This window comes from Triticum dicoccoides, chromosome 2B (genome assembly GCF_002162155.2).
Source record: "Triticum dicoccoides isolate Atlit2015 ecotype Zavitan chromosome 2B, WEW_v2.0, whole genome shotgun sequence".
In the NCBI taxonomy this organism is placed as follows: Eukaryota; Viridiplantae; Streptophyta; class Magnoliopsida; order Poales; family Poaceae; genus Triticum; species Triticum dicoccoides.
This window is the reverse complement of record NC_041383.1, coordinates 566,826,695-566,842,969: the sequence shown is the minus strand read 5'-3', so window position 1 is coordinate 566,842,969 and position 16,275 is coordinate 566,826,695. Positions and strand designations below refer to the sequence as shown.

Here is a 16,275-nt window from a genome sequence, read left to right as displayed (position 1 = left end):
GTGCTAACAAGTAAATGAACACATTAGATTCTAAATTCAATTTGTTAAAATGCAAGCCACGCAATTACATGGGTCACCTAGCTAGCTGTCTCTGAAACGAAGTTCAACTAAAATTGTCCATGGCTTACCTTCCATAGCTAACAGAGGACGGAGAATTATTGAAGGACACATTTTGCAGGACTTGTAATTGGGTGTCTCGAAGTTGGATTTTTCTTTCTACAATTCCATGCCTTTTGGATTATTATACGCTACAAATAAAGAAACTTTATACTAAATAAAAGAGCATTGCAGAAACTAATGGATATGCTATCTCAAATCTCAAAGAGTTTCTGATCACTAAAAACAATCGGTGACTAATGTTTCTTTATCCCCACGATAACCAACAACTCATCATTGGGTCTATAAAGTCTCACAGAGAGCCCTCACGCCAAGCGCAGAAGAGACCGACAGAACAGTGCACACAGCACAGCAATCGCAGCCCCTCCCACGCCTCTCACTTCTCAAAGCTGATTTATTAAACCTTAACCTCCTCCTTGGAGTACACAGCATCGCTGGTCCTCCACCTCCGCGGCAGCCGGCATTTCGCAAGAATTGATGGGGTGCAAGTCGTGCCAGAAGCCCAAGGCGCAGCACCGGAAGGGTCTGTGGTCGCCGGAGGAGGACCAGAAGCTCCGCGACTACATCGTCCGCTACGGCCACAGCTGCTGGAGCACCGTCCCCGTCAAGGCCGGTAAGAACTCCCTCCTAGCCAAACGCGGCCGGCATTTCGCGCGCGATTCCACCGAGAATTTCGATGGGGAATTGGACAGATTTTCTTCTTGTGTACTTGCATTCCCGCGAGCCTGCGAGGTTCATGCCCAATTCCCAATTTCCCCCGTTTTCCTGCCGAGGCTCTGCAAATGTACCTTGCTCGTGGGAAGGGGAAAGATGGCGGATTAATTTCGCCAGAGGACAGTAGACGAAGCTCTTTAGCATCATCTGCCTGTTCGAATTCAGCAAAAAATTGCAGTGCTTTCGGAAAAGAATCCGGCAGAATTTTGTCAAATGTACCTTGGCAAGTGGGGTGGGGGCTAAAATTTCCTTGAATTGCAGGGCTTCAGAGGAACGGCAAGAGCTGCAGGCTGCGATGGATCAACTACCTGAGGCCGGGGCTGAAGCACGGCATGTTCTCCCAGGCGGAAGAAGAGACCGCCATGAGCCTCCACGCCACACTCGGCAACAAGTAAGCATCCAGAATTCTCACCTTTTCCATCCCACCTTCTTCAGAGCAAGTGGTCTCAGATAGCTGACGAGCAAAACGTCCCCTGATTAGCAGGCTCGATTGAATTGAATCAGTCAGAGAGTACTTCTTTGTTATTTCCTTCTGATTAGTATATAATCATCCTTAGCAGTTTGATAACAGGAAGAAAAGTAGAGTGTTCTTGCGCATGCCACGTATTGCTACCAACTGCTGCTTGTGCCAATTTGCTGGTGTCAGCATGGCAGCGTCGTTAAGCTCGCAAGTTGAGTTTAGGGTAGAAATAAAACGTTTTTCTGGCGGAAACAAAAGAAAATGCTGATGTCTTGGCATGGAGACTGCTTTACGTGGTGGAGTTGATGCTGACACCTGCGTTCCACATCGAGGCACTCGACTGCATCTCTTTTCGAGTGCTGGTTTGGTGACAGTGAACAAGCGCCTCGCTTTCGCTAACCTACTGGATGGAAAGCTGGCTTGGTCACGGTTAACCTCTTTTTGGACAAAAAGGACGAAAGAACAAGTGAGCATCGCTAGGCTTGTGGCTAAAGGGTCTTTTCCGGTTGCCTGTCGGTGCAAGCAAAGCTGGTTTTATCATTTCCATTTCGTGTGTCCTTGATCATAGTTAGTACTCCCTCTGTAAACTAATATAAAAGGGTTTAGATCACTATTTTAGTATTCTAAACACTCTTATATTAATTTACGGAGGGAGTACTTAGTACAGTACCGTGCTTAGTTTCGTGGGTCACAGTAATGAAGATTGATATTATGTGTACAATCATTTGTGAACACTCTTCTAGTACAGTCAACTGTTGAGACAAATGAGCAATGATAGTGTAACAGATGTTTTGACATTGACAATCCGAAGGGAGAAGACTTGTAGCTGATGCTACAGGTCTGTGGCAATCATAGGTTTATTTATTGGAGCCACTGTACAATACCCCGAGATTAAGCAATCAGGAAAAATAACCAGGGGATATGAGCTCGTCTCGTCTCTCTGCTGACCAAAAAGAAAACCTCAATTAGCTGTTGCTTCTCAACGTGTTGAGATCTTTTTTTCTGGCGCAGGTGGTCTCAGATAGCCCAGCACCTGCCGGGCCGGACGGACAACGAGGTGAAGAACTACTGGAACTCGTACCTGAAGAAGCGCGTCGAGGGCGCGCGGGCACCAGCCAAGTCCGCCGGCTCCGACGCGCCCCGTAGCCCGACGCCCAGCGACAGCGGCCGCGAACGCAGAACCGTTAACCAGCCGTCCAACTCAGGCTCGTCCGGCCCGCCCGAGTCGTCGTCGACGGGCGACGACTCGAGCAGCCTCACCGGGCCAGGCGCGGCCGCGTTGATCCGGCCGCACGCGCCCGTGCTCCCCAAGGTCATGTTCGCGGACTGGCTCGACATGGACATGGACTACGGCACCGGCCTGATGGCCCCGAGCGCCCTGGACGCCGCCTTCGACTGCAGCCCGGTGCAGCAGGGCGGGAGCAACACGGTGGACGGCCGTTGCGGCGCCGAGGACTCGTTGCACGGGCTCGGCGACGGCGGCATCTGTTGGGAGTTCGAGGCGGACACGCAGGGCGGAGCAGGGTTCTGCGACCTGCTCTCCATGAGCGAGTTCCTCGGGATCAACTAGGGCGGGAACCCCGCCGTCGGGGGTGAGACAGGCTAAGCCGGCCGTCGTGATCGAGCGAGCGGCGAAGTGTTGTGCGGCTCGTCGCGAGGTTCTTTTTTTTCCTTTTTTTTTTGAGGTTTCGTTCCTCCGTGCTGTAAATCACCGTGCCGTGTTTGTGCAGTTTAAAAACTCTTTTTTCTTTTAGCGGGTAATTGTGCAGTTTTTTTTTCCGGGTAATTGAGCAGTTTTCTTCGTAAGTTAGCGTGTAGCGTACAAAGCGTTGATTTTCTTCGTAAGAGTCTGTAGCCCCGCTCTGGTCCCGGAGAACGTACAGAAATAATAACGAGAGCAGAGCGCAAGATTTCATGGTTTCATAGGTTCCGCTTCCGATTGGTGTGTGAATTTCTAAATGAGAATGCATCATGAAACCTCGTACTTAGCGGATAATTGTGCAGTTTTAAGCTTAGCGTGTAGCGTACAAAGCGTTGATTCCTTCGTAAGAGTTTGTAGCCCCGCTCTGGTCCCGGAGAACGTACAGAAATAATAACGAGAGCAGAGCGCAAGCATTTCATGGTTTCATAGGTTCCGCTTCCGATTGGTGTGTGAATTTCTAAATGAGAATGCATCATGGAACCTCGGAGTAAATTGCAGAAAACCACCACTTTAAAGGCAAGCTTTGTGAAAACCATTACAATACATTTTTTTTTTGTAAAAAACATCGTGTCTATGGTAATCTTTTTGCAGAAAGCACTGATCGACAGATCGGGCTCAGTTAAGCTTGTTTATGACAGGCGGGGTCCGGTTTTTGCGTACGTGGCACCGTCGGTGTCGGTGTACAAAAGTAGGGGCCTAGTTTTTGATCCCTTTACTTGTGCACGGGCAGTCAGAGCCGCCTGCCGCGGCCACACATGGGCAAGGCAAGAGAGGGAAGCAGGAGAAAGGCCAAAGCCACAGGAACAAGCAAAGCTAACGACAAGGGACCAAGACCACGAAGGCCGCACGGGCGACGCAAGTTGCCCCGGCAAGAACCCTTGCCGGGGGCAGCCTCAGCAGCCCCGGCAAGATCCTTGCCTGGGCAGCTCGTCCACACCCGCGGAGCGGGCCACCTTCGAGCCCACCAGCGCTGAGCAGTCGCACTGGGACAGGGTTCGGGAGGCACCTCTGTGGTGGCATGCAGATCTTTGTGAAGACAAAGGGCAATCAAGATCAAGAGAGGATAGGAAGGCAATCATTCTCACCAAAGAAACACACAGGGCTCCCCGGCAAGATCCTTGCCGGGGAAGCCAGCACGCCGCGGCAAGACCCTTGCCGGGCCACCCGGTAAGACCATCGCCAAGCGCACCGGCAAGGACACTGCCAGGCCCGCACCAGCCAGGTTCCAACCGCCTTTCATACGCAGCCGCCCACCCAACTAGCTGGGCAGGCACCTGTGTGGCAGCATGCGAACCCTCGTGGAGACTCCACCGCCACGCCACCTCAGCTGCCTGCCTGCCTACATGGCGCTGCATGCGCTGCTGGAAGGGACGCGTGTCGAAGCCAGGAGGGGCGGCGACGGACGGGGCGGGCCTCACCCCCGTCCCCCGATAAAGTGAAGGACACCTAAGCCCCGCATTTAATGCGTCTCGTCCTGTAATGCTAGCGATAACCACGCAGCGCTGTAGCGCTTTCCACCTCATGTGTGCTACTGTGGCAGCCCCTTTCGCCTATAAAAGGAGGCCCATGGCATACTGAGAGGGGATTCGGCTCTTTTGAACCCCGCAGCACCCAGTGCTAGTTCAAGAGCTCCAGAACACTAATACAACCACCAAGCAGGATCGTAGGGTTTTACGCATCTTTGCGGCCCGAACCTGGGTAAATCCCCTTTGTGCCTCCCACTAGTCCCGCTCTTCTCACGATCCCGCGCCCCGCAACCGCCGAAGGATTCCAGTGATCCCATAGGTGTCGTTTCCCACCGACATCTTTGGCGCGCCAGGTAGGGGGCGCATATTGTGAGAATCTGGCCTAGTGCTGGGCCTAGCAGTTCATCGTCGCCATGGCTCCTAAGAAGAAGACGACCACGGCGATTGGCTCGTCCGGGACCAGACTGCCATCACCGTTGCGGGCCAGTAGCGGGCCAGTCGTGGAGAGAACCCGCGGCGCGGCCCGCGAACACCCACCTCACCCTGGCAGTCTGGGCCCGATGGGCGGCGCCGCCTGTGCGATGGACGACGAGCCGCGCGGTGCCAGCCCCAGAAACGATGTTGGACCCCCCGCAGGCGGCGCAGGGCCCTCCAGGGGCGTTGTTGTGCCGCCTACCGACGGCGCGGCGACCTCCAAGACGCCAACGCCAGCGCCTATGGCGCGCTCCTCTCAAATCGTACATGATGAGCAGTGCCGCCCCGCTGGTGGCCCAGGGCGCCGCCCTGGGAAAAGCCCTATGCATCCTTCGCAGGATGAGGAAGGCCAGCGTGCACGCCGAGGCGCCGATGAAGGCGGCGGGCAGTTGCGAAGCCATGATGGGGCTCCTTCTAACGTGGTTAGGAGTCGAAGCGCATCACGGTCCACCCAACTCTCGCCGCCACCCACGCCAGCAGAAGCCCTGGCGCGCGCGCAGCTCCTCCTTGACTTTCCCCCCACGGCGGAAAAGCTTGATGAATGGAGGGCCACCGTCCGGAGCCTCGTCGGCATCGCCAACGACGATGAGCTGCGATCGGCGAAACCCGTGGGCCGTCGCTTCGTCGTGCCGCCCCCTACTAGCAGGGGCCGAGCCGAAGGCGATGCGGCCATGGTGTATTCCCCTCCTCGGCACCGTCCGCCGCGGGCGACGACCCATCGTGACGATGCTCGTAATGATGTCTCCATCGCTTGTCCGACCCGCGAACCAACTGCGATCAGCGCCAAGTCCTTCGGGAGCGGGCTCATGAAGACGCTCAAACCACCATCGAGCGACGGCGTGACGCGCGCCACCAGTCGGACAGGCGGGCAGGGCCTGCTACGTACCACCCGGCACCGGGAGGCTACGGTGGCCTACCCTACGAGGTGGGTTGTCCGGCTTTCACCCGTGAGCTGCGGCAGTTCCAGTGGCCCTCCCACCGCACTTTCAAGCCTGACGTTGGCAAGAAATACAACGGCAAGACTCACCCGTCAGAGTTCCTCAGCATCTACACCATCGTGATGCAAGCTGCTGGGGCCCGCAACGATAAGGTGCTCGCCAATTACTTCCGTTGGCACTCAAGCCTAATGTTATGTCATGGTTGATGCACTTGCCAATGGATTCCATCTCTTCTTGGGCGGATCTGTGCCATGAGTTTGTTGGCGCCTTTACCGGAGGTCACCAAGCTCATGGCCAGGCGAGTGATTTACACATCATCCCCCAGAAGGAAGGAGAAAACCTACGCAAGTACATCCAGAGGTTCAGCCAGGTGCAGTATAACCGATGTTCATCCCGCGGCCGTGATCAGTGCGTTCCACCAGAACGTGCGCAATCGCAAGATGCACGAAGAGCTGGCGATGAACAAGGTCAAGGATGTGGCCGAGCTCTAAGTTCTGACCGATCGATGCGCTCGGGCTGAAGAGGGAAGGAAGTACCCCGGCGAAGATGCTGGCACGGAAACCGATTCCACCGGCGATACCGCCGCCCCAGCAAAGAAGGGTTTGTGCCGTAACAAGAAACGCAAGGGCAAGGCCGTGCTTGCCGTCGAGGGATCCGACGACACCGGCGCCACCAAGAAGACCAAGGCGAGCGACCCCGGCAAGGAGGTTTTCGGGTGCATCGCTTGCCGGGCCTTGGCGGCCACCGACAAGCCAGGAGGCTCCGACAAGCAGTATTGCAAGATCCACCGCAGCTAGGGCCATGACCTCCAACACTGCCGGAAAGTAGAGCTGCTTGCTGAGAAGCAAAAGGCCGAGTATGAGCGGCGGGGCAAGGAGAAGGGCCAAGATGGTGCCGAAGGGTCCGACAAGAAACGTGGCGGCCAAGGAGGCCGCCGCGGCAAAGACAGTCAGCAGGAAAGGCCCGCCAGGGGCCGCAACATGAAGCAAGAAGATGGTGATCGCGACGGGGACAACGAGTCAAGCGATCACGAGTTCCAGAAAGCCACAGAGGCCATGTGCGTCGACGGTGGCGCCTCGCTGCATACATCTCACCACCAGCTCAAGCAGTGGGTGCGTGAGATCACCGCAGTGGAGCCGTCGTTCAACACACGAAAGCCGCTAAAATGGTCCAGCACACCCATCATCTTTGACACCGAGGACCACCCCGACTGCACTACTGCGGTCGGGTGCTTGCCGTTGTTGGTTTCCCCAACGATCCGCAACCTCAAGGTGACAAGGATGTTTGTCAATGGCGGGGCCGGCCTAAACTTGATCTCACGTGCCGTGGTCAAAAAGCTGCAGATCCCTGATGGAGATCTCGAGGAAACAGACACGTTCCAAGGGGTTAACCCGGGGAGGAGCCAGCCAAAGGGAAAGGTCACGCTGCCTGTGACCTTCGGAGGCGAGCTGAATCACAGGACGGAGAGGATTGTTTTTGATGTGGCCGAGATCCCCTTGCCTTACAACGGGATCCTCGGCCGCCCAGCACTAGCCAAGTTCATGGCGGCTTCACATTACGCCTACAACATGTTGAAGATGCCCGGGCCAATGAACATCATCACCGTCCCCTCCGACAAGAAAGATGCGTTGATCTGCGCTGACCAACTCTACCAGGAAGCAGTTGCAGCAGCTGCTGCCAAGGCACCTGCTCCTGCCGACGGAGCCCCGGGGGTGAAGAAGATCGGTGAGACCCCTTGCACCCACTCCGGCAAGCGCACCTCTTCAGGGTGTTGTGCCGCCATCGAGGACGTGCCAGAGAGCTCCGCTGACAGAACCAAGAAGCCCAGAGATGCACCGCCGAAGACCAAGAAGGTGCCTGTCAAGGAGGACGGTACGGGTGGGGCTTTCACCATAAGCTCCACCCTCGACAGCAAATAGGAAAGCGAGCTCGTCACTTTCTTGCGGGCGAATGTCGATGTGTTTGCATGGCAAGCCTCCGACATCCCCGGCGTTCCCAGGAAAGTGATTGAGCACCACCTTGCAGTCTGTCCTCATGCGCGGCCCGTCAAGCAGAAGGTCAGGAAGCAAGCTCTGGAGAGGCAAGAATTCATCACGGAAGAAATTAGGAAGCTAGAGGCGGCAGGCTTGGTAAGAGGAGTGCTCCATACAACGTGGTTGACCAATCCGGTGGTAGTGTGCAAGGCAAACGGGAAGTGGAGACTGTGTATTGATTACACAGACATCAATAAAGCCTGTCCAAAGGATCCCTTCCCGTTACCGCGCATCGACCAGATTGTTGACTCCATGGCAGGGTGTGACTTGTTATCATTCCTCGACGCCTACTCAAGATACCACCAAATCTTCATGACAAAATAAGACGAATAGAAGACAACATTCATCACCCCATGTGGTATGTACTGCTTCTTACGGATGCCTTTCGAGCTGAAGAGTGCTGGCTCAACGTTTGCAAGAGTAGTCCAGATCGGTTTTGAACCCCAGCTACATAGAAATATGGAAGCTTATATGGATGACACAGTGGTCAAGACCAAGGACAAAGCAACGCTCGTGCAAGACCTGAAGGAAACCTTTGGGAACCTGCGCAAGATTAACCTCAAATTGAACCCTGAGAAGTGTGTCTTCGGTGTCCCATCCGGCAAGCTTCTCGGGTTCTTTGTGTCGCATCGCGGGATTGAGGCAAACCCTGACACGATTAAGGCTATAGAGCATATCGAGGCGCCCAAGCGGATCAAGGATGTGAGTCGGCTCACTGGCTGCGTTGCCGCCATGAGCATATTCATCTCCAAGTCCGCGGAGCGTGCCCTCCCCTTCTTCAAGATCCTAAAGAAGACGGGCCCGGTGGAGTGGACCCAGGAGGCCGAGGCAGCGTTGCAAGATTTCAAGAAGTACCTTTCCTCTGCCCCGGTGCTAGTTGCGCCTAAACCGCAAGAGCCGTTGCTGCTATACCTAGCTGCAACAAATCAAGTGGTTAGCGCCGCATTGGTGGCACAGAGAGAGGTTGACGAGAAGACGGCAGCGGCGGCAGAGCCGGTGGCTGACGGGTCAGAATCCTCCCCGGCAAGGCTCGATCCCGCCAGGACTAAGTCCCCGGAAGGACTCAATCTCGGCAAGATTGACGCCGGTGCAACGGGACCCGCGTGGCCAGGTGAAGTGATGCAAAGAAAGAAGGTGGTGCAGCACCCAGTTTACTTCATTAGCTCCCTCTTACAGGGGGCTAGGTCGAGGTACTCAGGTGTGCAAAAGTTTCTCTTCGGCCTCCTTATGGCCTCAAGGAAACTGCGCCACTACTTTCAAGCACACGAGATCGCCGTGGTTACCCGCCTTCCATTGCAGCGGATACTACATAACCCAGATGCAACAGGAAGGATCGTGGAATGGGCCCTAGAGCTGTCGAGTTTCGGCTTGAAGTTCGAAAGCACCTCGATAATCCAGAGCAGAGTCTTGGCGGAATTTGTTGCCGAATGGACCTCGACACCCGACGAAGAGGTACAAGAGACCGCTCTCCCCGGTGAGGAAGCAAGTGGCGACTGGATCATGTACTTTGATGGGGCCTTCTCGCTGCAAGGCGCCGGTGCTCGTGTGCTTCTTGTCGCACCCACCAGGGAGCACCTCTAGTACGTCATCCAAATGCACTTTCCCTGGGAGATGTCAACCAACAACACGGCCGAATACGAGGGTTTGCTTGCCGGTCTCAGGATCGCGGCAGACCTCGGAGTCAAAAAGCTCATCGTCAGGGGCGATTCGCAACACGTCGTCAGGCAGGTTAACAAAGATTATCAAAGCCCTTTGATGGAAGCTTACATGGATGAAGTGAGGAAACTGGAGGAGCGTTTTGACGGTATACAAGCGGAGCACGTCCCTCAGGCGGAGAACGAGTCGCTGACTACCTGTCAAAGTGCACCGCCCTCAAGCTACATATGGAACCAGGTACTTTTGTGCTTCAGTTAACCCACCCATCCGTTCAGCCGTCGACTGGGCAGAACAAGCGAAGGAAGCTAGGCTCCGGTAAGTACTTCCCCACCGAGCTCCTCGGAGCTGCTGGCGGAGATGTTGCCGTGGATGCCGATCCTGCCGCGGGGCAACCGACTCCGGCAGGACCTCAGGTCATGGCAATGGAGGCGGCTGCCCCTACGGCAGAAGGGACGCCTTTGGTCCTTGCTGACGAGCCACAGGCTCCAGCGTGGGCACAGCACACCGTTCGATTCCTTCAAAAAGGAGAGCTTCCTGAGGATCAGGAAGAGGCAGAAAGAGTAGCCCGCCGGTCTGCTCTGTACCAGTTCATTGACAACGTGCTATACAGAAGAAGACCGAATGGGGTGAAATTGATGTGCATCTCCCGGGAGGAAGGACTAAGGCTGATGGCAGAGATACATGGGGGAATACGTTGCTCCCACATAGGGTCGAGGGCCCTTGCCGGCAAGGTTTTCCGGCAAGGTTTTTTCTGGCCCGCTGCCCTCTAGGATGCAACGGCACTAGTAACCAAGCGTGAAGCATGCCAGTTCCACTCGAAAAAGCTTCATCAACCAGCTCAAGCCCTTCAAACCATCCCTCTCTCCTGGCCCTTCTTGGTCTGGGGGCTCGACATCTTGGGCCCCTTCCCCCGCGCCGTCGGGGGCTTTGAGTACTTGTACGTTGCCATCGACAAGTTCACAAAGTGGCTAGAGGTGGAGGCAGTGAGGAAGGTGATGGCGCAGTCAGCCATCAAGTTCTTCAAGGGACTAGTCTGCCGTTTTGGAGTACCCAATAGGATCATCACCGATAACGGCACACAGTTCACAAGCCACGCCTTCATGCGGTACGTTGAAGATCTCGGCAGCAGGGTCTGTTTTGCCTCCGTGGTGCATCCACGGAGCAACAGCCAAGCGGAGAGAGCAAAGGTTGAAGTCCTGCGAGGCTTGAGGACAGAGACTTTTGACAGGCTACGCAAAAGCAGAAGACGCTGGATTGAGGAGTTGCCGGTAGTTCTTTGGTCGATCAGAACGACGCCAAATTGAGCCACCGGCCAGACACCCTTTGCCCTGGTTTATGGGGCAGAAGCAGTTCTCCCCACAGAACTCATATACGGGTCACCCCGAGTGCTCGCTTACGATGAGCTTGAGCAAGAGCAACTGCGGCAAGATGACGCAGCACTCCTCGAGGAAGATCGTCTCCGGGCGGCTGTGAGAGCAGCACGCTACTAGCAAGCTTTGTGCCGCTACCATAGCCGCAAGGTTCATGCCCGGAGCTTTGAGGAAGGCGACCTTGTTCTTCGGGTTGTGCTTGGCGGCAACTAACCCCTAGCTTAGAGGTCGGGTGTGCGTCTCTGTCCTTTCCTGTCTTCTTTGGTTTGCAGAGCACATAAGTACTCTTGCCGAGCTATTTTGGAAGGAAGGGAACGAACCGGCGCCCGGGCCCCGGCAAGGCCATCGCCAGGAGCAGCAAGAAAACGAGGATCTCTCCACGGCAAGCCAAGATCGCCGGGGGCTGCAGATCCAGATAAGTTTTATATCCCCTATCATGCGTTTCGTTATGGACTGGGATACGTGAAACCCCGTCCCATCTCTGAGCTATCGTGCTCCCTTTTTCGGCACCTAAGGATTATTTCCTGGGTCTGCATCTGGTTGTAGCCGCGGCAGCAGAGAAGGGAGTGAGGGGCCTAAGCCCACTTCATCCTTGCCCCCGCCAAGAGCGCGGGAAAGGTCAAGCGAGGTGGGAGACGGCAAGGCATGTTGCCGAAAAAAAACTTTTGTCTAGAAAGATGACAAGGATTCACCCCTTGCCGTGGGTTTCTCCCACGAACGTAATCCCGGCAAATGTCCCTTTTTCATTAAAAAAACATCTCGTACAGGTACAGTCCATATAAAATGAAAAACATGAATAAGGGGAATATGAGTCATAAAGCTAACAAAGGCCCGAAGGCTTACAGGACTAAAAAGATACAAGGTGCCCGTAACCCCTTTCTTGTCCCTCTCCTCGGGAAATGGAACAGGAAGGAAAAATAGCAAAAGGGGTGCCTAGGCGAGCTACGAGTGGCAGAAGACACCAAGAGGATATCTCGGCGGTCAACCGAAGGCTGGATGGTGATGGCGGCGCCTGAGGCAGAGCTTGAAGACGAGGCGGCAGGACACCAACACACGACGAAGGCGTCGGTGTCCGCGTACTCCGACTTGACGGCCTCGCCGCTCGTACTCTTCCTCTTCTGCAGCCTCCCTAAGCCAGCCACCCAAGGAGACGACCCCGAGAAGTTCAAGGAGCCGGCAACACGGATGATGGGGCCGCCGGTGCCGCTCGGAGCGACGCCCGACGCCTAGTCGGACCAGTCGTCCTGCTGCCCGCTGCCCTCGTCGTCGTTGCCGCTGTCTTCCCCACCACTCTCGCTTGAGGAGGACTCTTCATCATCGGAGGAGCTCTCTACACAACATCTCACGCGGGTCCCGAAGTGCCCGAAGATCTTGATGGAGAGGAGGCTGCCCTCCATTAGTTTGAAATGGAGAGCGAGCCTGTCCGTCAAGCTGTGGAGGCGAGCGAAGGTCTTCCACCCTCGGTGAAGATACATGACATGGGGGGCAGGGAACTCGACATCGACCCACGTGCCGCTATTCCTGCAACCCCTCATGTGCAGCCGCAGCGCCTGCGGCGGATCCAGCTCCATCTCCCGCGCTAACGGGGTCGGAAGGCGGAGGCGACGGCATGGCGGATGACGTAGCCCGACGAAGAATTCGCAGGGATTGTCCCCGGCATGGCCCTCCATCGGAGGAAGGGCTACTGGAGGGGGCGAGGAAGATCTGCAGCCTCGTCCTCCTCTCCCCCGGGCTCTGCGGCGACCTTGACCTCGCCCCTCCCCCTCCCTCTAGCGGTCGGCTCCGCCGCTACGAGTTCCTGGGGAGGAGTGATGCGCTGCCTGGCCGAGACCCTCGCCGCCACTGATGGAGCATCGCCACGCCCCCTCGCCTTGGTAGAGAAAGAAAGGAAGCAAGCATGGGGAGAGGCTGATGGCGAAGGGTTGAGAGGCGTCGTCCCTCTCGCCCCCTCTTTATAAAGAGGCAGGAGCGAGGCTCGGCCGCCCCCTCCTGGCCAATCCAGCCTCTTGAAATGACAGCGAGCGGGGTCGTCGACCGCCCTCCCCGCTCCACTGAAGGTGCAAGGGAATCAACCCGCACGCGCGTGACTACCCACGACCCCTACGCATGTCATTCATTCTGCATGCAGCGAACGTGGCGCAAGAGGCGGGCACAATGGGACGCGTGGAGCGACGGTTCCCGAGCGAGGGCAGTAAATGGGAGGCGGCCCTACGGTCTCAAAGAGACACGTAAGCCGCCTCTTTACTGTCCACCACAAGGTGACGCGAGCATCCCCACGTCACGCACGTGCACGGCCCCCACGTCGCGCGTTTAACGCGGGTCGTGGGGAAGCGCAGCGGGCGGGACAGTGGCCGCGATAAAACCCGCCTCAACTGCCCGCGCACCATTCTAGGCCTGGCCCAACAACGTGCTACGCTTATGTGTGGCCCAGACCCGGGGGCTCCTGTCGGTGTACAAAAGTAGGGGCCTAGCTTTTGACCCCTTTACTTGTGCACGGGCAGTCAGAGCCACCTGCCGCGGCCACACATGGGCAGGGCAAGAGAGGGAAGCAGGAGAAAGGCCAAAGCCACAGGAACAAGCAAAGCTAACGACAAGGGACCAAGACCACGAAGGCCGCACGGGCGACGCAAGTTGCCCCGGCAAGGACCCTTGCCGGGGGCAACCTCAGCAGCCCCGGCAAGATCCTTACTGGGGCAGCTTGTCCACACCCATGGAGCGGGCCACCTTCGAGCCCACCAGCGCTGAGCAGTCGCACTGGGACAGGGTTCGGGAGGCACCTCCGTGGTGGCATGCAGATCTTTGTGAAGACAAAGGGCAATCAAGATCAAGAGAGGATAGGAAGGCAACCATCCTCACCAAAGAAACCCACAGGGCTCCCCGGCAAGATCCTTGCCAGGGAAGCCAGCGCGCTGCGGCAAGACCCTTGCCGGGCCACCCGGTAAGACCATCGCCAAGCGCACCGGCAAGGCCACTGCCAGGCCCACACCAGCCAGGTTCCAACCGCCTTTCATACGCAGCCGCCAACCCAACCAGCTGGGCAGGCACCTGCGCGGTAGCATGCGAACCCTCGTGGAGACTCCACCGCTGCGCCACCTCAGCTGCCTGCCTGCCTACATGGCGCTGCATGCGCTGCTGGAAGGGACGCGTGTCGAAGCCAGGAGGGGCAGCGACGGACGGGACGAGCCTCACCCCCGTCCCTCAATAAAGTGAAGGACACCTAAGCCCCGCATTTAATGTGTCTCGTCCTGTAATGCTAGCGATAACCACGCAGCGCTGTAGCGCTTTCCTCCTCCCGTGTGCTACTGTGGTAGCCCCTTTCGCCTATAAAAGGAGGCCCATGGCATACTGAGAGGAGATTCGGCTCTTCGAACGCCGCAGCACCCAGAGCTAGTTCGAGAGCTCCAGAACACTAATACAACCACCAAGCAGGATCGTAGGGTTTTACGCATCTTTGCGGCCCAAACCTGGGTAAATCCCCTTTGTGCCTCCCACTAGTCCCGCTCTTCTCATGATCCCGCGCCCCGCAACCGCAGAAGGGATTCCAGTGATCCCATAGGTGTCGTTTCCCACCGACAGTCGGCCGTCCAGACAGTCGTTAGACGGTGTTTGACGGTGCCGTCCCCCTCCATCCACCCTATGTTCATTTGACCCCGTCTTCTCCCCCCTCTCCTACCCGCTGTTCCCCTTCTTCCCCCCTCTCATGTCCGCTCTCTGCCCTCCTCGTGTCTCGTAGGAAGATGGCTACTCCGGCGAAAGCAGGTGGTGTTGGCAGTGGCGGTCCTCCCTACGTGCAGGCGATGGGGATCCTGACCCAGGAGGTGAGCTCTGCGGGAGCTCGAACCCTAGCAATGTGACACCCAATGTGGAGGAGGAGGTGCAGTATTCGATGGAATACACGGCGGCTAGATCTTTCACGGCGGCGGTGAAGGCGAATCCGATTGGAAGCCACCACATTGCCTCATCCTTCGGCGGTGTATAGTGAGATCCCCTTCCCCTTCTCCATTACATTCAGTTTCTAGGGCTAGGGTTAGCTTATACTGAGATCCAGTTCCCCATCTCCATTGCATATTGTTGGGCTAGGGTTAGGGTTAGCCTATGGTTGTTATTGCGATGATATGGTTGTTATTGAGATCCAGTTCCCCATCTCCATTAAATTAGGTGTTGTTTGTGTCTTATTTAGTTGAAATAAGCTACGGTTATATAGTTGGAATTAGGTGCTGTGTTGATCTATATTGCAGTAGTTCTTAATGAACCAAAGCTAGGGATTTTGTACTGTTTTTCTTTCTACTACATTGTTTACTGAAGTAACCCAAAGCTTTGTATTGCTCGTGTTTGTTGCTGCTATGCTTTTTCATAAGTGTTAAAATTGAACACTTATACAACACTATGTTTATTTTAAATTTGCAGTCTGGATGATGAGGTTTGGAAATTGAGGATGCATTTTCATGACAGAGACAATCTTGAGAGAACTATGATGTTGTCAGACATCACATTTTACAATCTAGTAGCACTGATAGAGACTGAAGGATATGGTTTGAGGGATTACATTTATTATGTGAAGGATCCTGGCCTAGGGAAGGAATGCAAGAAATAGAGGATGATGACATGCTGGAGGAAATTCTAGACCACATAGTACAGCAGAAGCAGAAGATCTTCAATGTGACAGTTGTTAGGGCCAGTTCCCCCAAACCTGTAGATATAAATAGCAGTGGTAATGTTATTGAGCAGCAGATCCCTCTGCAGGAAATTGGAGAGACCCAACTATATCAGGTAGATCAAGAAGGAGTGTTGTTCAATGCAGGTAATGTTGAAAAGTTAGATGCAGCAGAAGAAGAACCACTACCAATATAGTTTGTAACACAGCAGAGCACAATCATTTCAGAGGAGCAACTACAAATAGATAAAATTATGGAGGATACAAGGAGAAAGGAAATTGCTATTTTTAGGAAGAATAATAAAGAAAAAGATAAGGCCACTCCTTTGAAAAGGAAAGCTGCAGTTATGGACAATGAAGAGGACAGTGAAGATGACAATTTGATAGAATATGGGGATATCCTTGCTAGGCTTGAGGAAATGAAAAAACAGAGGGATGATCCATTACTGCATTATGAAGGGGACACAGATGTTGAGGAGATGTGGGAGACAGATGAGGAGGAGGAAATGTATGAGCCATCAGGTGACGAAGAGGATGATGATGATGATGAAGAGGAGGAGGAATTGGAGGAAGAGGTGGAAGAGGAGCAAAGCAATGAAGAGGAGCAAGAGAGTGGGCAAGTTATCCAGAAGAAGAATAAGCCCAAGAAGAGGAGGAGGAATTGGAGGCACAGAAAAGGGCCAACTAGTAG

At 55.3% G+C, this 16,275-nt stretch overlaps 1 protein-coding gene across 1 annotated transcript; it reads left to right on the top strand.

The window, feature by feature from the left end:
* Nucleotides 1-427: 427 nt before the first annotated feature.
* Nucleotides 428-3,200, top strand: LOC119364894 (transcription factor LAF1-like). Its single transcript, XM_037630464.1, has 3 exons — nt 428-730; nt 1,093-1,222; nt 2,303-3,200. The coding sequence occupies exons 1-3, from the start codon at nt 595-597 to the stop codon at nt 2,859-2,861; spliced, it is 825 nt and encodes a 274-aa protein (XP_037486361.1). The 5' UTR covers nt 428-594; the 3' UTR covers nt 2,862-3,200.
* The last annotated feature ends 13,075 nt before the right edge of the window (nt 3,201-16,275 follow it).

What these genes read in the sequence shown, in the direction of transcription:
- LOC119364894 (XM_037630464.1), top strand. Translation starts at nt 595, where the DNA reads ATGGGGTGCAAGTCGTGCCAGAAGCCCAAGGCGCAGCACCGGAAGGGT. An exon ending in CACCGTCCCCGTCAAGGCCG is followed by an intron (nt 731 to 1,092) that starts GTAAGAACTCCC and finishes CTTGAATTGCAG; the next exon opens with GGCTTCAGAGGAACGGCAAG. An exon ending in CACGCCACACTCGGCAACAA is followed by an intron (nt 1,223 to 2,302) that starts GTAAGCATCCAG and finishes TTTCTGGCGCAG; the next exon opens with GTGGTCTCAGATAGCCCAGC.